Below are 21,565 nucleotides of genomic sequence, written 5' to 3' on the forward strand. Positions count from 1 at the left end.
AAGTGGTGACAGTAAATCGAACCTCAGTTTGTAAGATATATACGGATGTAGCTCGTATGCTCTAGTGTCATCGTGCTCCACGAAGTTAAATTGCCGCTAACAGAGTTCTTAGTAGTATATTACACTGGCCTTTCTAATGCAAAATGTTCATATGAAAGAAAGTCATTTCGTATGTGCTTAACAAGATAGGCAAGGCCGCGATGTGCCTAATTACTGGAGGCAAGAGACAGACTAATCAACAATCTCTTACTAGTCGTGTCCTAGATAAAATTCAGCAAGTTAAGGTCCTTGTTTCCGGTTCAAATCCAGTAACACAAAGAACCACTGCACTGACACTGAGGATCTCAGTGATTACCGTAAAAACTATTATTAACCGAGATTTGAACCTAATATAGTGGCATAAAAACCTAGAAACCTAGTCTATAAGTTATTGCCCCATCATTACCGAACATGTCACAAACAGCAAGAAATTACATGAGGTCTCCTTGCTGATAAAAGTGGAGACTTGCTGTTCTATTAAATGAAGCATGAGTGTATTTAAATGCCTGCAACAAACTCCAGCTAATATTTTATTGACCAAGGAGAAAAAAATATTTTCAAAGGTGATAAACTGAAGCCTAGGGGAGTTTCTCAAAGGGTTTTATGACGATTAATAAATCGAGCTGTCAAAAATGTAAGTGAAATGTCTTATTATCAAACAAACGTCCTATGCCCCATTTATCAAACAGAAATCTCTGTTCTCTATGGTACTGTTTCAAATTAGGTCTGGGTATATCAGAATAAGGCTTCAAGCTATACAGCAGGTTAAATTTTGGTCAAGACGGAGAGAAAAGTGAAAATTCACGCTATACCGTCCAGGACCATTTATGTAAAATCACCTGAGGCATCAACAATGCATCTGTGTACCTGGTCTACTAAAAAGGGTCTTTAGAAGCAGACGACCTCTAGTAGTGCAGGGTCTCTGGAAAGCTTAAAACTAGAAGTGGTATGAAATGGGCATGACTGTACTTCATTCCAACACTTTAGAGTGAAACTTGATTCGCAGGACGATAGGCCATTACTATAGCCACGGAACAGGACAACACTTGTAATGGTGAAGTGGATTTTCGTAAACATACTGCTTGAAATTATTTCCATAGAACACCAATTACACTCAGTATTTTTGTTTTGTGTACAAAATGAAAAGCTAAAACACAATACCTGTTTAGCAGAAGGTGAGTGACGAGCTTTCTTTTCTACGTTTGCCAACATCGTTTTATAATGCCCTTTCATTATGTGTCCTCTCTGGTCCTGCAGCCACAAATTTATCATCTGACGCCATATTCTTCCCTAGAAAGACATTAACAGGACAAACATTTTTTTTTTCAAAGTTTAACAAACAGTTTGCTCTCAAGTATCAAGACATTGACATCGACTGCACATATATCATAGTCTTTACAAGTTTAAGAGATTGAAAGATAATGTTAATGCGTTTAAATTATGCTCAAAATCAATAAAATTTGATACTGTCGCCGACACGTGCCACAACTTAGAGATTCAGAACGTGAAGTAACTTAGCTTTCACTCTGACATTTCATGAAACATTAAATAAATAATGAAAACAATTGCAGACTGTTCATTAAGAAAGGTACTGTACACATCAAACGAAATCAATCAAATAAACCTATCCATCATTCATAAACTTGCTATGAAACAGACTTGAAGGCGGCAACAAATAAATAATAAATTGCGTTTATTTGATACTCTTCTACCCATGAATGAGGATACAGAATTTATAATAACACACCTTGTTTATTAATGAGTTCAAGTGATGACAGAAAGTTCTTAAGAGGAGTATACTGATTCTAATATTATACGATTCAGGATTTAGATTTCTGGGCTTCAGACACCTACGGCCATTTAACCCGTCATGTTTGGGAGGGACAACCAAAAATCTATCGGGGATAAATCAAGTGAGTATGGTGGGTGCAGCAGAAGTTCAATACTATGGTTAGCTAAGAATGAGGTCACAACATTAGCACAGTGTAGCGGTACATTGTCTATGTGGAGGATGAAATTGCAATTTGTGCTTGTTTCTCAGTACAGAGCACGGCCAAGTTTAGCCCCAATTTCATCTTCCCATGCATTGGCACGAACTTGATTGCAATCAATAGCTTCCGATGCGTAGAACATGCCTGTGAAGGAACCAGAGTGGTCAGATGCACCATTTCTCAGATATCGCGTTCCAAAGGTGTGGAATGGCACGAGATGGCGCCAGCATCGAGGTTAAGATCAATGTGGCACTTTAGTTTACGAAATTCAATCAGACACTTCCTCATCATCGGAAGCATTTTCAATGCGAAGAGAAACGTTGGACAATAGATGACCGGCACAACACTCGTGGTTGTGACAGTAAGAGAAGTACCAAATGATGGTGACCAAGTGTGAACAACTCTCTACAGAAGTAAAGATAGAAACAACAAGCTTGATCAACGAGTTTAATACGATACGGAGTTATGTCTGTGACCACTATACCGTGATAGCTTTACACTTTAACAAATACCCTTGGGGCGTGAAGAGGCGATCTCGCAGCTGCGTCTCGATACTGGCGTCATCTCCTGGCATCCCACACCTTTGGAACGCGATATCGCTGGAACGGTTCATCTGACCACTCTGGTTCCTTCACAGGCGTGTGCTACGCATCGGAAACTATCGATTGCACTCAAGTTCAGGCAAATTCATGGGGAAATGAAATTGGTGCTCCAGGCTAAAGCTTTGTTGGCTGCACTCTTTTAGTAACAATTCTGTATCCAAAAAGTGTACGAAAATACTCGCCCGCAATTATATGACCTTTCGAAACAGGGTAGGAGAATCACTCCCTGAGATATTGGCCAAGAATGTTCTGATTTCGGGAAATTTAAGGAGCTATATCTCAGGAACCGTAACTCAAAGATGATATTAGTGTTGATCAATACCCAAGAGGATGGTGAACATTTTGGTATCAAATAGCAACCGGTGGCCACTGACCAACTAGTGACCGTTTCCCAGATATTCCCAACGTCTTTGGTTGCACCAAGATGAACTTTTCTCAACTTCACTTTGGCCCTTGTGCCGTGCGCAGACCAATCAACTTTCTTTTCAGGATGGTAACAACTATTTCGTTTCTTCTCAGGAAACCTTTTGTTTACCACGCATGCCCAACCTTTAACGTTAAGAGTCTGGTGTAACTTCTATGTTCGTTAGGTTTTCCACCGGTTACCTAGATTTATTTCGAGGTCAAATCCTTCTGAGCCCTTTACAAACGGCTGTTTTGGGCTCTATCGGCATCTTGCGCCCAAGGGATGTCGTGCACATGGCGGGAGCACGCAATCGCCTAGTCATGACTGATCCAATTGGACATTCTCCCTGCTCTTGGATCCCTCAAAGTTGTGATATCTAGACAGAGTCCGCAATATTTTAGGACCCAAAGCTTTGAGCTTGACTCCTGGCAAATCCTTGCCGTCACTCTGCCTGACTTCCTAGCGAAGTCATCCTATCTTATCCTCCTGGATAATCTGACACTCTGTTTAATACCAGTTATTCATTCAACACTTATTGTCTCATTAGTTATTGATTCAATAATTATTGTGTCATTAGTTATTGATTCAAATTATTGTGTCATTAGTTACTGATTCAATAATTATTGTCTCATTAGTTATTGATTCAATAATTATTGTCTCATTAGTTGATTCAATAATTATTGAGTCAATAACTAATGACACAATAATTATTGAATCAATAACTGGTATTGGTATTGAAAAAATTAAATCTTTTTAAGTTCGGTCTGGCAATACTGTTCGAGCATTCTCAACTGTTTTTTTCTTCGTTTTTTTCTTTTTCTGGATTAAATAATGGAATTTGTCTTTTTGATTGTCATTAAACATTCGCGGAACCCAGCGACAAGATATTTTCCTTGGGCCTAGTTCATTTGTAATTATTCGTGATACTGTTTCAATTGTTAGCCTCAGTGTATCACAAATCTCTTGTATGGTGACACGCCTATCTCCCATGGTAAACTTTTCGATACGGGCAATGTTAGAGTCAGTTGATGCTGTTTTTGGACGCCCGGACGTTTGCTGAACTTTCGCACTCGATCACTCTCCTTTCAACTCATGTACTCACTTCCTAAGAGTATTTTCTGCAAGAACTCTATCACCACACAAATCCTCCAATTGCCGATGAATATCCATTGCATAATGTGCAGCTGTCTTGAGGAATTTCACAATTACACTTTGCTTTTCAACCTAAAACTCCATGTCTCCGGGCAGTATGAGAAACATGCCTTATTCCTTCAGGCACTGTGACTCAACTACTGCCACCCAATAAACAAAACCTGCACTCTTTGGAGACGAAGGATGGAGATCTTTGATGCTGCGGTTTCTTTCCTAAAATGACAAAAATGTGGACTTCAGGGGAAAAAAAAAACGGCACGTATTTTTGGTGTACACCTCGTATATATATATATATATATATATATATATATATATATACATAGGTAGAGAGAGAAAGAAAAGGGTGAAAAGCGAGTCAAGCTCGCGCCGCGCCGCCATTTTCAATCTATCAACCCAGCAGAAGTTTGCCAATAATGCATAAAGTGTGCAATGAACAGCCACATATCTGAGAGTATAAATGTAGTATTCATTAAACCTTATCCTCCTCGTGCAAGAAACAGGAACTTCTGCTAATTAATAATAAAAGCATACTTTTCATACACACAAAAAAGTAAAGAAAACCATATTGCAATTTTTATCAAATAAATCTGAAATTCCAAACATTTTTACGATAAACAAACATTCTCTGACTTACCCTTTGTTGACTAGGTATTCCATTTCTTATGAGCGCTTTCTTCTCACTACTCAAACTGCTTTCGCGAGAGTTTAGCGATGCCGCCAAGTCATCCCATATAGCATTATCTGATTTTCCATTGTCCTAAAGAAAAACGAAAACTAATCATTTTGACACGAAATCGTTGCTAAGAGAACAATACCCCTTCAACATACTGCATTAGGTCCAATGTGTGAGTTCAACCTGGTAAGTTAAAATGTTGTTCGCAAGAATATAACGAAATATAATTTTTCCCACTACATTAATTGCTAAACTCCAAGAAAACGGAAAGATATAAGAATTTTTAAATTATTATCTGCGCACATTTTTGAACTATGAAAGATTAAATTATATGAAATACTTTTCTGTCAAAGATTTTATAATTTTGTCAATATTTTTAACAAATGGACTACGAATGATGACAAATTGCAATCTCCGTATTTTTACTTAAGTATTCTAAGATTTTTATACAGCTATGAGAAATATCTTCTTAAAAAAGAGAAAAATAAAAAGAGAATCTATTAAACAAAAAATAATATCTAGCGCTTACGATTTTTAAAACAAACAAATGTATTCCTAGTTCCATATTTATTAATATATCTTTACGTACGTCAACATATTGTACAGGTTATGCATTAAGTCTAGAACCAAAAGGAAAATTTGCTTTTCGTGCTAGCTAACATTGATGCAATGGTACAGTTTATTGGACGCCGTCTCATTCAGCCATTCTTAAAACATCCATCAAAGCATTAATTATTTCACAATGTCAGGTAATGAAATAATACTGATCCTTAACGAAAGTGTTGAGACTGGTTCGTGAATAAGGACGATCAATCGCAATATAACATTCACGAGTGCTCTTGCCTGAAACCGCTTTATCTTAGATGCACACAACATGAAAAAATAGAACACACTCAACGGACTTGAATTCAGCTTGTTGGAATTTGCGCTTCACGAAATTCTAAATGCGATAATGTATCAGGGGTAAAAATCAGAAATTTGCGACACTATTAAAAGCGTATCACCGCAACTCACATGTCCTTGAATCTACAAATGTTACGTAGACTTTAAAACATGATCGTGCATATCCTGATACATATAGTTTAAGATGTGAGACATGCTGCACATGATTTGTTTTGGTATTGTGTTCATGCACCCCACTAAAAGAAACTATACGTACTTTTAACTTTCTCAATGATTCGGACTCCCTACACAGCTTCATTTTTTAAAAAGTGTCCAGGTACAGTTAAACCTGGACCCTTTATTAAACGGAAACTTGTCTTGGATGGAAATATTTCACGGTCCCTTGAATACAGTATCGAAAGAAGTGTTACATTTCCTTCATTAAGCGAAAACTGTGTTACGCGGACAAAAGAAAACAAAATATGCATTTAACACGTTCGCTGCTGAGCACGCCCTTCGGCGTCCAGTACTGAATTTGGCATATGCGCAGGACGCCGCTCGGCGCTTGTCCCTGCAGCTGATTCACTTTCCCGCCAATACCTGTGTGTGCACAGTACCGGTGGCGGGAAAGTAAATCAGCTGCAGGGACGAGCGGTGTCCGGCGCATATGCCAAATTCAGTACTGGACGCCGATGGGCGTCCTCAGCAGCGAACGTGTTAAACGGAAAAATTCAAGTTCCGAATTGCAGAGTACGTTGTCAGTGAAACAGATAGTGATGTTCTACCCGAAACAGACGAAACGGATGTACGTAGACGTCTCAATTGAGAGTCATACGGGAAATCTCAAAGGAGAAGAGAAGATAGAGGAAGAAGGGAAATATAGTATTCAGCTGGAAGAAGAGTGTTAAGATAAAGAATTATCAAGATGCTGGTAAAAGTTTAAAGGAATTGCAACATTTAACTTACGTCAAAATGACAATGATATATTTAATGTGGTTCTCAGGTTAAACTGTTTGCAGAAAGTCAGCAGTAATGTGTACAGAAAACACTCCATGACTATGGAAAAAATAAAGTTAATGTGCGTACAGTATTTTTTTCTGTTCATTTTAAGTTTTGCGTGTATTGACTCGTAGTAGAAATAAATACTTCAGATTGACTACGATACATACAACATACTATTTTATCTTGGTATGCCCATTATATGCACACATTTTTTCAATAGGTCTACCTTTATTAACTGGAAACCTCTCTTTAACGGAAATTTTTGCGAGTCTCGTTCGATTCCGATAAAGCCTGGTTTTACTGTATAATTACAGGGTGTCTCAGTAGGAAATCGAGTTCGTTTGGGAGGTCATTCTGTGCAGTATCGTCTCGTCATATTTTGCAGCTTGATGTTAGAAAAGTAAGGTTAAGAATTTGGAGATTTAGAACTGACATGCCCACCCAAGCATCTTGTAAACTAAAAACTTTAGAGCAGAAGTAATGGCATCGTGATCTGGGTTGCTTAACAAAATGAACCTGGACACTTTTCAATAGAAACACAACAATGTTAGGGGGATGAAAAGACGCTAAAAGAGAAAGGATTGACTTAAGATAGGAAAAGTCTACACAGCACTTGCCTGGAACAATTCGCGATCCCCCATTGATGGTTCTCTCAGCGTAATGACGCCTATCCTTTAGAATATGGAGTCTGGGCTCTGGACGACCAGATAGCTTCGTGTAAAACTCGGCGTTGAGGCAACGGAATCAAGATTAACTTATATCGCGAAACAACCTGGAATACATATGCTTCCAAATAATAAAATCATTCTTGCCGCTGATAAAAGAATACGCAACTTATATGTGTTACCCATATTAACATAAGTGCAAAAATCAAGTCTCGCGGAGAGTTTCTATCTACATTGTCGCAGGCTGGTCAACTCTAATGACGTTTTTCTCTGTGTAGTTTTGTTCCAAGGCATGGGTCACTGAATTTCTAATTCAATGAATCGAAGGCAAGATGAAGAAATGAAATACGCGTAGGTTGACGACAGATAAGGTGATCTATAAGTATGTGGGCAAAGGAACAATCTATACATTTATTCATTAAGAAATACATACAAGGGAAGAGTCAACACTATATATAAGTTCCTTTATGTCTGAGTGTGTAAATGAACTGTAAGTTGTGCTGAAAGAAATGAAAATTTAAAATATTATTTTAACATCGATCTGATAAAGAAAATTCTCTCTCCATGATTTCAAATAAATAATGTTTGCCGTTTTCATTGACTTTCAGTCCAATATATCACATGTCCAAAACTTATTATTATTATTTAAATCAAATCATTCATTGTGATGGACACGACATCTTCACAATTCTAAGCAAAAAAGTTTGTATGACCATATGACCTATTCTCAACGGTTTGAAAGGTAAAGGTTATTAACCATTTTTAACTTTACGTTCAATGAAAATATTTATTGCTCATCTTGTAATTATTTTACAAAGGTGAGACAGAGCGCATTTGAATAGTGATGGAATGATCTTTCCCATTGTATGCAGCATGATCGAGGTAAATTATTGATGCAATTATTGAGGTAAATCCTCGGTGAAAGTGTTGCCATCCGATTACATTAAATAATCTTGAAAAATGCAATTTGTAAGAGACGTCATTCAATTTCCCTCAATAATTTCTCATCCAAGGACACCACTGCCACAAGCTACATAATATTGGAGAGGCCACTTGAATGCATTGCATCTCATTTCTGTAGAATAACTACAGGATGTGCAATAAATATTTTCATTCAATAAGGTCAAAAAGGGTTAGCAATCTGAATCTCGCACACTGCTTAGAATAGGAAATGATCATAGGAATTTTTTTGCTTGGAATGACCTCCCAAAAAGACCTGATTTCCTCTCGGGACACCCTGTATATTAAATAACAAAAAATCTCCGTCCGATTTGCAGATGGTGACACTAGAAGCATTCCCTTCACCTTTCAGTTCATGAAGAAAGAAAAAAAGGAAGACAGGAAAATGATGTGTTAGTAACTGTTTCATCTTGCAGCATGCTGGCTGTGGTCATTACATTTAAATGAGGACGTCAGAGAGAGAAAGTCAAACATGGTAGTCCGTAAACAGTGTTACACGAGCGTATATGCTTTACGAGTTTAAACTCGAAACAAACGATACTGAAACGGGAAGAACAATATGCCAAGGCTTCGGTAAGGATAAAGTATGAGCGAAGAGAACAACGATCAAGAATTTCTCCACGTTCTACAAGCTATAAACAACAACGCACTTAAAGCGGTTATATGAGCCCGAAAGTGAACAAATATGTGCGACACTGAGAGAAGCATTCAACTGCAAAGCAGAACTATTCGCCAACATCTGCATCAGGTTAGCAAACGGTATAAAGTGAACACGCCCAAAAAGTTACTGTGAGTAGTCGAAAGTGTTGTGTGTTAACTGACAGGAAGGACTACTGTTCTGTAGCCGTACAGTTTGGAAAACTACGACCCCTTCTGAAGAGCTATAACTGTGTCCTTTCCAACAGTGGTTATTGTTACTGACAAACAAGTAACCATTGTATAACAAAAGGTTTCCGTGTCAAAACCTCCGATGTGGAGGAAAGAGTGCGCTTGTTGGTGCCTCAAGACTACCCACCGTCTCAAAGAACAGCAGCTACAGTACCACGTTCCGCCGCAGCCGTAAATCGCATAATTGAACAAGATTTACATTCTGGTAAAAAAGCATCAAGCTTGAGTTCACATGACAGCTTTTCGTGGCTATATGGTTAGCGTATCCGTCTTTGGCGTGGGGAACTCGAGTTCGATTTCCGGAGGGAGCTTATGCAGTTCAGATCCCACGTTAAAGCTGTAGGCTAATATCTCATATGGCCTCGCTGCTGAAAGATACGTTAAACTCAAATCCAACCAAGCTAGAGAATATATGCGGGAAGAACGCTTCCAAACACTCGACGAGGTGACCCACCAATACAATGGACTACTTGCTTATTTCATGCTCCACTGAGTTTTACTACCATGGGATTCGTTGTCTGTCTGACAGTGAGAGCTGGAGACAGGTTACTACTCCTGAGGGCTATTTCTGAATTTCCAGATACACATAACTTCATGTTATCGATTTTCTCTTTGTCGAGTCTAAATTCGAGAGAAGAAAACAGGTTATACAATACATTTTTAAAGAGTTTGGTTTACTCTGTCTGTTCTTGTGTCCGCTCCGGAGACAAAATTTCAAGAACTTGTTGGACCACCACCAACTTTAGCCAAGATGTAAGAGGGTAAAAATGTAGAAATCGAGGTAGTGGATGGAGGTGATCCATCCACCGGGAGTAGTAGAATTCAACAGTTTCCAATTTTAACGTTGATCACTACAGAGCAAAAAGTAATAGATAGCAAGAAGTGGTTTTGTGTAATAGATTAAACGTCCCAAGAATACATTTAATCTCAACCAATTAACCCTTCTACTAAAACCAAAAGCGATAGAAATCTTACAACTTTCGGTTCATTATTAATATACATATAGCAAAAATGATAAGAAATAGCGAGAAGCGTGTTTTTTTTTTTTTTTTTTTTTTTTTTTTTTTTTTTTTTTTTAAGGAATCGATTTAGCGTTCTAAGAATAAGTACCATCTTTTCTCATAAAGTCATAACCCTATATTTAAACCGGATGTAGTAGAAATCAACCACTTCCAGTTGAAAGGTTGATTACTATAGAGTTAAAATGGTAATAGCGAGAAGCGGTTTTCTGCAAACAATTAAGCATCCCAAGAATATGTTCCATCTCCACTCTAATCCGTCAATTAAAACCGAAATGGTGGCAGAACCATTTCTGGTTTCAATATCAATTGAGAAAATACCTCCCATTAGTAAATATTAAATACAGGGTGTTTCAAAATGAATATCGGGAGGCTCATTCGGAGGAGCTTTAAGGCTTTGTAGTATTTATTACAATTACTTTATAATTATAAATAAAATCATCAAATGGAAGAATAACTCAAACAGTTTTGTAGGCACGCATGCACATGCATTGTTTCCTCTGTCTGCCATTAGAAAGCGCTTAGTAGCAAAGATAGCGATCAGTGAGCAGAAAGCTTTTTTTGTGTTTTACATTTGGTAAAAATGGAATTTGTAGTTACAGTGCAACCGTCTCTGTAGAGAATTCTAACTATGTCCTTATCGTTTGCGGTTACTACAAGCTCTAAAGCCTACAGACTAGCGTTTACGTGCCAACTTTGAAAATGAAATGTTGCTCTATGACGAACATTTTCTGAATCATGTCGTCTTCAGTGACGAATCGACATTTTACCTAAGTCTCGATGTGAACACTCATAATGTTCGCATCTGGAGGTTAGCAAATCCCGAAGAGTTACAGTTGGAATGAAACTCCCCTAAACTGGATGTTTTGTGCCATATTCCGGCGGGAAGTTAATGGGCCTTTCTCGCCTGTCGACTCGATGTGTGCCATGTGACAATAATGCTCACATTGAATACTTGTAGCAAAAGCTATTTGAATTGTTCTTTCATTTGATATATTATTTATAATTGTACGTTAAATGGAATCAATACTACAAAGCCTTAACACCTCGATATTCGTTTTGAAACACCCTGTATGAGAAAAAATCGCTTGTTATGGCAAAACTAAAGTTTTTGAGTAGGGAATGGAGGGTGAGGAAAATGAATTTTTTTGCCGTTAAAAATTTTAAATTTTCGTTTTTCAACTTGTGTACACTGTGCCAAAGTAAACTTCTTGGCGTGTTGTGTATCCTGCGACATCGCAATGTCCTGAGATTTCAATGACGCACACTGCGTCATATCACCCTTCCTTTTGTGGACAATGACTTTATGCATAACCTTAGACCAGCGTTTCTCAAACTGTTCTCGAGGTCTGCCGCCCCTCGAGGTTTGTGACCATCTTAAATTGAACATTAGTCCAAGGAAAGAGAGAAAATAAAATTCAAGTGAGCTGCGTATCGCTCACTATATTTGAAGGGTAAGGGGAAAAAAGGAGGAATGTCATAAAACTGCATTTTCGAGAAAACTGCGTTTTTATATTTTAAACCGCGTAAAAAAGAATAGGATAGTCATATCTTTTGCCCCTTATTACATGGACATTTCGACATCTACGCATGTATGACATATACTGTCAAATAGTACCAAGAGTCACCAACAGATAAGACAAAGCACCCGATAAAGCACACACATGGACATTCCTTGTGTTTTCCCCTTACCCTTCATTTGAGAATCTCAAACGGATATAGATTATACAAATACAATTCTAATAAGATATAGATCATATAATTCTGATAAGGTAAACACCGTAAAGATTATACAGTTCTAATATTTTGTACAGGGTGTTCTAAAACCGAAAACGTTTGGAAGGTGATTTCTGACCCCAAGATAAGACAAAAAATATAGATCAACCTGGATGCACAAATGTTTCCTTTCGGAGTTATAGACTGCCGAAAATGTTATTATTAAAAAAAATAAATAAATAAATAAATAAAGGTTCTTAGCTCCAATACTATGGAATCTACCGTAGTCGGGTCAAGACTTCACTTAGAAACTAGTATGTGCCCTATCCAAACATCCATGTTTCAGAATCCTACGGTACTTCCGCAACAATTTGTATAAAGGAGGTTTGAATATGGGCATATAACTTGAAGTACTCACCAACCACATCCATAAAAATTGGTGTGCAAGTACCGCAAGATTCTGAAACATGGATATTTTGATATGCACATACTAATTCCTAAGTGAAGTCTTGACCCGACTACGGTAGGTCCCATAGTTTTGGAGCTATGGACCTTTAAAATTCATTTTTTCATTTTTCGGCAGCCTGTAACTCCGAAAGGAAGCATTCTTCCACCAAGGTTGGTCTATACTTTATGTCTTATCCTGGTGTCAGAAATCACCTCCTAAACATTGTCTGTGTTGTTTTGAAACACCCTGTATATACATAAATGCATTATAAAATATTTTTGGTACTTCTAAATTATTAAAACAATATTATGTATTTCTTTCTATTAATACCAATATCAAATTATGCAATTTTAATTAATAATAATTTTTAAAATATAGTGTTCCATGCTCATTTTTTTTTTTCAAATGTAATTTTGTTTTCAAAAGGGAAAAACGTGGAGTGGTCCGTAGAACGTTCTCGCCAACAAAAGTGATCCGTATTTGAAAATAGTTTGAGAAACGCTGCCTTAGACTAGATATAACTAACGAAGTCGAAATGAGCAACTTCATAAACTGCAGCTCAAATTCTTAACAGTAATTAGGAAAGAAGCATGTCTCTTAGACTTATTCATACACAATGGCAAAACTAATATGAGCTAAGCAGAAACTTAAATTACGATATGTAAAAATTTTGAAATAAAGGTAAGCGTTGAGGAGTAAGCGATAAGCAAAGTGGAAAGCTGTTAAGGCTAATATAAGCACGGATAAGCAAAGAAAGTCAAAGGCACATAATATGTTTTACTAAAAAGCACAAGAATCTAGCAAATTAAATTACCATCTACCACTAAAAATACCACCACCTTCAAGATAGAATACTTTAAGGGAAAAATATCAACGCATCAAAACTTTTTACAGTGATAGTATTAAGTCAGAAATATAAAAGTTATGATCATACTTTGATTTGAGATAAAATTGTATATGTGTGACGAATAAGTGGTATGTAATAAAAAGTTCAAAAACTTTTTGAAGGTGGATAACGAAAAACACTCAAAATTAACTTCATGAACAAACTTCACGAGGTGAAAAAAAAAAAAAAGACACTTAAAAGAACACAGATACGGAAAATAACAACACTAGAGTGATAATACACATGAAAGGTATTCCTCGCTATTATTCTTGAATTTATGATTGATGTTACATTGTGCGAAACGATTATACGAGAAACTAACAGCAGTGGAAAAGAACAATATTATTTCATTTATGTATTAGTGTGTACTTTTTCAACATCTGAGAATAGACCATCAGTCAGATTACACACATTGGCTTCCAGAGGCTTCCCAGAGGTCCATTCAAGACTCGTAAAACTGGATGAACAATGTAAGATAGTGAATACCTCTGAAGATTTAATAATTATATACAGGATGAACAATTTATCTTGATACGCTCTTATAATTTTGAACTAATAGATACGAAACGCTGAAATTTTATACAAAATAGAAATATTGATAGGGGGACATTGAATAATATATTTTGCTATACTATCATATTAACAGTTTTCCCAGGCGAACAAAGTAATATATTTTTTTAATGGCACTACGCAGGTTATTATACATTTCAAATCTTCATATTAAACGAAAATATACAATATTACATTTATTATTCAGTGTTGGAAACTAAGAATACTACAATATTACAAATATCCAAATTTTGGAGACTTCAACAAGAGTAACAACACATCGAGACGGACGGTGTAAAAATGAAATGAAATCTTTAAGTTTAACGTCCCACGGTTATGCCGGTTAGGCTAAAGGAGACGGTAATGAGAAATGAAGAGTGGAAGGAAACGGGAGAACCCCGAGAAAACCCACGAGCACGGTGTTTGTCCACCACAAAGTCTACACGGCGCGAGCTGGGATCGAACCAGGGATCCCAAGCACCGGAGGTGAACGCTCTACCACTGAGCCACCGCGCCCCCACGGACGGTGTAATGCACATCCAAAGCACCTTAGTGTCAAATACTGTGATCATGATGTGACGTATTTCGAATGAATATGAACAAAGTTACAACGGATAAAAATTTAACTGTTTTCAAAAGGCTTTATATATATACAGGGTGAACCTAAAATATGTACACAAACTCCGGGAGGTGATTCCTGACATCAAAAGAAGACAAAAAGTCTTTTTGCATATTGACGAATTTCGCGTTGTACGAGTGACAGGGATGCCAACTTGGAATCGAAACTCCAATCATGACAATACGTCGTTTCGATTGCAAGTTGGCATCCCTGTCACTCGTACACGATGCGGAATTCGTCAATATGCAAAAGAAGATTTTGTCTTCTTTTGATGTCACGAATCACCTCCCGGAGTTTGTGCACATCTTTCAGGTTCACCCTGTATATATATACTGCTTAGATATAGAAATTTCAAATGTCAATCCGTTGTGCAGATAACGTAAAACACTGGCGAAGTTTGCAACATTGCTTAAATTACGTAAAACGATAACTTGTAAATATATCTATCGAAAACTATTTTGTACTGTTTTAGAACTATAGGAAAGAAACAATTGTTTTAAAAAGTTACACAAATATGCCATTTTAAGCAGTATAGCAATCTTTATCAATGTTTTTCATATTTGCGGAATTATTTAAGATACCAAACTATTGTTAACGGCGTTATGGTCTTATGTCTATTAAAAACCATCTACGTAATTGGAGGTAATATTTATCTTAGTCTTTTGAAAAAAGTAAAATTTACAATTTATTGTAGCTGTTTTTTTTCTACTTGATCGGAATACGTCATATGACGATCGTAGTATTCGACACCAAGGTACTTCGATGTTCATCTTCCATTCATCTCACTTAAGTTATTACTCTTGTAAAAGCCTCGAAAGTTTGGATGTTTTTCGAAATCTATAATACTATAATGCCTGTCATATGTGACGCTGAATAGTAAGTATGACAAAGTTTTCATTTAACATGTATACTTGAAATTTGTGATAACATGACGTAGTGCCATTTAAAAAAAAATGGGTTGGCAACACTGTTAATACTGTAATATTGTTGAGTATGTCAAATGCACTCTGTCAATGTTTCCACGATACGAAATTTCAGCGTTCTGTATTTAAAAGTTACGAGGGTGTACCAAATCAATGGTCTACCCTGTATATATCAAATAATAGCAAAATCATAGCCACGACACTAAAAATGTACACTCGAGAAGGAGAGAGAAAAGAAAAAAATGAAAAGCACATCTAGGTGTTCGTCATGTAAAAATGTAGAGTCTCATGATAGTCTTACAAAGCTATAAATAGATGGAGTTAAATGAAGGAAGATAAAACTAATGAGTCAAATAGGTTCGTAGGAGTGACAAGAGCAATCGTACGAATGAAGATAAAGTACGGACCACCGCACTAAACTTTCTCAATCCAATTTTTTAAAAATTAAATCATGTTGTGCTGCACTTATTAATGAACCTTAAAAAAGAAGGAGAAGAAGAAGGAAATTACAAAGCTTTTTTGGAAAATTTCACTCAAAGAAAACTCGCTCCCAAATGTAAACTACCCTATGCTTTGGTCATTTGGAGAACCTATATATTTCACATCGTTCTGAAACAACTATCTCAATAGCCTCTTGTCAACACTCTTCGACCGAGATAATACCCCCTCAACTTAGAACAAACATTTGTCGTACAAAACGATCTACGAAACAAAAAATCACTGTACAATCCTCTACTTCCATTTCCTTATCCAACATCATATAAGTTTCTATTCTCTACAAAAACTAATGAATCTTGCTTACCCTATACTCACCGCACCTAAAACAAAAAAGTTTTCTCGCCCCGCCTTAAAATCCTTTACAGAAAGCTTTCTGACCTCCATATCTTCATTAAGATAACAAGTCTCTTGAAAGATCCGACATTTTCACCGAAGAAATGTAACAAACCCATGTGTAAAACCTGTCTGATATTTGATACCAGTTTGACATTTCAACACCCTATCACAATTCTCTACCATATGCCGATAATTGAGATCCATTCAACCTAATTCACACATTTAAATGTGCCCACTGAATCGTTCAACATTGGTAAACCTCTTTCGATTCACATCAACAAACACCAATACTCCTACAGCACTCAAATGCCCCATCTACCTGTCCCAGAACACATAACCCATCGCAACAGCAGATCTGACTACATTTTACGGGAAAGTATATTAAAAATTATTCTTCTTCACTCCTGCATGTCCCTCAAAAAGAAATGAGTGGGTTTTCCTATCAGTACGATTATCATTCTGCCTATATATCTTACATTTTTTATTTATTATATTTTCATTTTTAAATTTATTTTAATTGCTCATATTACTTTCTAATAATTTATTGATTAATTTTCATTCCTTAATCATTTTACTCTTATTATACACATTTGTTTCTATTCATTTTATTATACAATCGCTCTCAAGCACCACTATTGACCTATTCGTCCCATTAGTTTTATCTTCCTTCACTCAACTCAATCTACTTGCAGCTTGGAAACACCACTACGTGACTCTGTATTCCAACATGATGCCCATCCAGATGCTTATCAGCGTTTTTCTGTTATCTTTTCTCTTCTTCCTATTTCAACCCCTCTCTATCTAATGAAATATTTTCTCAAAAGGGTTTATAGTATATAATTTTAGTATTGTGATTATATTTTTATTATCTGGTATATATAGGTGGTCATCAAAATAATGGAAACACCTTGAAGAAAATACAACTTATTTAATTAAACACGGGACCACCGTTAGCCTCCAGGACACCTACGATTCGTCATGATATGGAGGCATGTAAGTCATGAATGGTTTCCAGCTAAATACCCTTACCATTCTTCTGCATGAAATGTAGCACTCAGTTCCTTCAGCTACGATAAGGAAAGATAAGAGGAAGATCTGCTCCGGAGTTTAAGCCCTAGAATCGACCACAGCTGATCAATGATGTTAAGGTATATGGTTTGGGCAGGCAAGGGGGAAGTTGTAGTTCATCGTGATGTTCATGGAACGGTGAGTGTGAATTACCGCACTGTCATCCTGGAAATTTCTGTCATTAGCCAAAAACAACATTTGGATTATAAGATGCAAGTGGTTACTTAAAATACTTACAGCACTGCATCATGTGAGCGTAATCACAGCACTCACGAAATACAAGGAAATTGCGGCCCACAGCATCATAGGGCTGCCACCATAAGTTTTTCAACAGAGAGAAGACAGTTCAGAGTATAAGCTCCTTCGGATGTCTACAATACATAAACACGGCCTGTTGTTGAAAATAACGTGAAAGAGGACTCACCGGACAATACGTTTCCCATTATTAGTCGTTGAGCCAGGAGGTTTCATGATTTCATCTCTGTGGACTTGGTGTACCATACATTTTCTGATTTAACACAATACCAGAATGACTTTTATCCATGATACTGTCAGTTACAGGGTAGCTAATGACCACCATATTGGAAAATGACCGCTAATATTACACTTATTTTACTTTTTCCTTGTTGATAGTTACTCAAATTAGCGGAATAAAATTAACAAAAGTTATTGATCTTAAAATGTTCTGAAAATAATATTGAAAAAACATAAATAAAGACAAACAGGGAACGAAAGGTACTACGAAGTTCAGCAAAAGACCTGCAGCAGTTGAAAGATACCATTTAAACTCTGATATGAGAACAGCATTTCTTCACATGGTTCGTGAAAGAACAAGCTGCAATTCTTCTTCAGGACAATCTGTGCTACATCCAGATCTTTCTTTGCCTAGGATCCAAAAAGATGAATGTGATGTTTCAGAGTTACAAAACCTGATGACCAATGAATGGATAAATCCGTTCGAATAAATAGATATGATCAGTTTATCTACTGTACCTGTGCCATCTCCAGAAATTGTCAAAGACATGGTCACAGCACATGAGGTAGGCCAAAAAGCTTATGAAAAATTCAAGAAAGGTCATCTGTCTGAAGACTCAAAACCAGAAGAATTTTTCAAGCCTCTCAAGAAGCAGAAGCTAAAGACGTTCTCTGATTTGAAGAAGAAAGAGAGTGTGAAGATGAATAACACAGAGTTCGTTTTCAAGGCGGAAAGAAATCTGTTTGCTCAGATGGCAATCATTGCTAGTCGAAGAGAGTTGGACATGAGAAGTGTGTTCTCGTACCCTCTGGGACCTCTTCCATGGTCTTTGGCTACTCCTGATGGTTCGATTCGAAAAACTGCTAAGTCCAAACTGGTGGAAATCCTGACCAAAGACTTTGCAACTGATGGGCAAATTCCTAGTGACGCTGTTAACATCTTTGATGGAATGTGCCTTGTTCAAAAGCTGCCACAGGGACTACAAACATTTGGCGAAGTAGCTGACAAGCTCTTTTCGAGAATATTACAAGAATCCGTATCTTCTCAGACAATTCACGTTGTCTTTGATACGTACAGACAAGTGTCTATAAAAAGTTGCGAACGAAAACATCGAGCTGTCGGTGATTCTATAAAAGTGAAACATATAACTGCTGCCCATTCAGTCCGAAAATGGAAGCAGTTTTTATCTGATAACGAGAACAAAAAAGAACTTATACGTTTCATTTGTAAAGAGTGGCAGGGCGAGCAATATCTCAATCAGCTGAATACACGAGATATGTATGTTACTTGTGAAGAAAAGTGCCATAAAATTACAAGCAAACTGGCACAAGAAGCTCCTGAGTTGACATGTTTCCAAGAAGAGGCGGATACCCGACTTCTTCTTCACGTAAACATGCTCTTCTTTCGGGATTTAGAAAGATAATTATTAACTCCGTCGACACAGATGTTGCTGTTATTACACTATTTACTATAGAACAACAGTTGAAAAAGTACAAGGGATCAATATTTCTAAAATGTGGATCTAGTGACAGAGTAAAGTACTACAACATGAGTGAGATGAATGCTTTTCTAGGTCACGAAGTATGTAAAGCATTGCCCGGACTTCATCCATTTGCTGGGTGTGATGCAGTAAGTGCATTTGCAGGCAAGGGGAAATCTGCAGCCTACAAGATAATGACTCAAAATTCTAGACTCAGAACCGCTTTAAGTATTCTTGGAACTTAAGCTGAAATACCAGAGGAAACAAAGAAGCAACTTGAGTTCTTTGTTTGCCAGCTCTACTCTAGACAGCAAAAGTTCACTAACATCAATGAATTGCGTTACAGCATATTTTCTGCTAAAAAGGGGTCTGTTGAACCTCATAGCCTTCCTCCATGTCGGAACACGCTCTATCAACATATAAGAAGAGCAAACTACCAAGCCCTCGTTTGGAAGAAATGTCTACAAGCTGATCCAGAGCTTCCATCCCCAGTGGACCATGGCTGGATTTCTACAACGGACAGTGAGGGAAGATCTTGTCTGGGAGTACAATGGATGGACTGTTCTCGTGCCCCTGAAGCTTTTTGAAACTGATGTCATGTTCTTGCCCAAGAAAATGTGCCATTCCTTCATATGTGTGCCTTTCCAACAGTCTCAGATGTTCAGACATGTGAAAATACAGACCTGTTCCAACTACGAAAAAGTCACTGATTTCGACGCTGGACCGTCATCTGATGACGACAGCAGTGAAGATGAAGACTAACATGAATAACTTTTGAAGGAACTTATTAGTACAAATATTAAATACTTCAGAAATATGTATCTTGGTAAAATATTTCAAGGGAAAATAACAAATGTTACAATTTAAAACAAGGTCGTTTCTCCTTTAATCGCAAATATCTCCTAATCGATTGGTTCTAATAAAAATTTTAAAGAACATAATATGTGCAAAATTTTATCCTCTTCAATTTCATTCCTCTTCATTTTCTCGATAAGAGGAACCGTTTATGAGATAAATGCGCAAAACCTTGTAAATGTAGAGACATGGCAGCCATTTTTCAATATGGCGGCTTTAAGCTACCACATATTTCCGGGTATCATCATTTGATGAACACCTTGGACCACTGTGAGTACAAAAAGGTACATATCATCAAGTCGTTAGAGATGAAACCAAAAACCTATTTTTTGGATTCTGGCTCAACGACTATATTCCTAGTCTACTTTGCACGTTGCAAGCCGACAGCAGATGTTCAGATTATGCAACTCGCGTAGGATGTGATTGTAACAACAGACTGTCCCAGGTACTGATTGAGTTCCGTAATCACTTTTACCGTATTCACTCTACGATTCTTGGTGATAATTCATTTCAATGCTCGGCGATCTCTATCACTGAGCCTTCTCTTCCATTAACTATTATCCTTCGCCGATGTTTTGCATTCAGTTCTGTAGGCTACCATCATAGTGAACACTCCTCGCGACGCCTAATACACTGGTTACCTTAGATACACTTGCGTCAATTAACCGCGCACCCACAACTGGGCTTTTAAGACACAGAGATCTCTCATTTTGCATAACCAGCGTCTGCCCACTTCAACACACACTTCCGTTCTACCCTGCCTAACATACTATCTACAGATAACCACCTAACACATCAGACACTCCCTATGCACTCTCAAGCGTAATTATCTGCTGCTGCAACATCTTACGTGCCGCAAATTACACGTGTTTCCATTTCTTTGATGAGCAGCAGTGTGTAAATATATATGATTTTAGAAGTAAATGAAAATTGGTAGCCACATACATTTTTTAAACAATTTCACTGGGGACATAAACAAATTACAGGCAAGAATGTTTATGTACGTACTACATAACCACAACATAACATAACATAACATTTTTCGTTCTTTTTTCTGTGTTGTGGTCACATATATTCATTCACTTGCTGTGGTAGAGCATGAATTCTTGTGTTGTCCTACTACTCAAAAGGACTCGAAGAATGCTACCAGGTAAGTGCTAAATCTGTCTCGAGAGAAGAGAAAAGCCAAACACTACTCGTTGCTTGTGCATAAATGCTGATACTGTGGCAAAATAATGCTAGAAATATACAATAAGGACGAACTCATGTCTATGTGAGGGAGCCAATATCGGAAGGATGTTCCCACTGATAATCTGGTAGAACAAATGAACGAATTGGTTAACCCAGAGGTTGTTTAATAATCCTAAACGTACGAATTTGGGATCTAAAGACTTGTGTCCTATTACGAGATGTGCTTAAATGCTAGTGTTAAC

The 21,565-nt window shown here is 37.2% G+C and overlaps 1 protein-coding gene across 4 annotated transcripts in view; it reads right to left on the reverse strand.

Annotated features, from left to right (window-relative positions):
- Nucleotides 1-21,565, reverse strand: part of LOC145687997 (TBC1 domain family member 2B-like) — a 99,359-nt gene that overhangs the window by 16,358 nt on the left and 61,436 nt on the right. For all 4 annotated transcript variants that reach the window (XM_081761655.1, XM_081761656.1, XM_081761652.1 and 1 more), the window contains exons 11-12: nucleotides 4,825-4,947; nucleotides 1,201-1,329 (exon numbers count right to left, since the gene is read on the reverse strand). In XM_081761655.1, coding sequence (XP_081617781.1) covers nucleotides 1,201-1,329; nucleotides 4,825-4,947 — 252 coding nt within the window. The remainder of the gene's footprint in view (nucleotides 1-1,200; nucleotides 1,330-4,824; nucleotides 4,948-21,565) is intronic.

The sequence above is a fragment of the Thermobia domestica genome, chromosome 6 (genome assembly GCF_964235325.1).
Source record: "Thermobia domestica chromosome 6, izTheDome1.hap1.1, whole genome shotgun sequence".
NCBI classification, from domain to species: Eukaryota; Metazoa; Arthropoda; class Insecta; order Zygentoma; family Lepismatidae; genus Thermobia; species Thermobia domestica.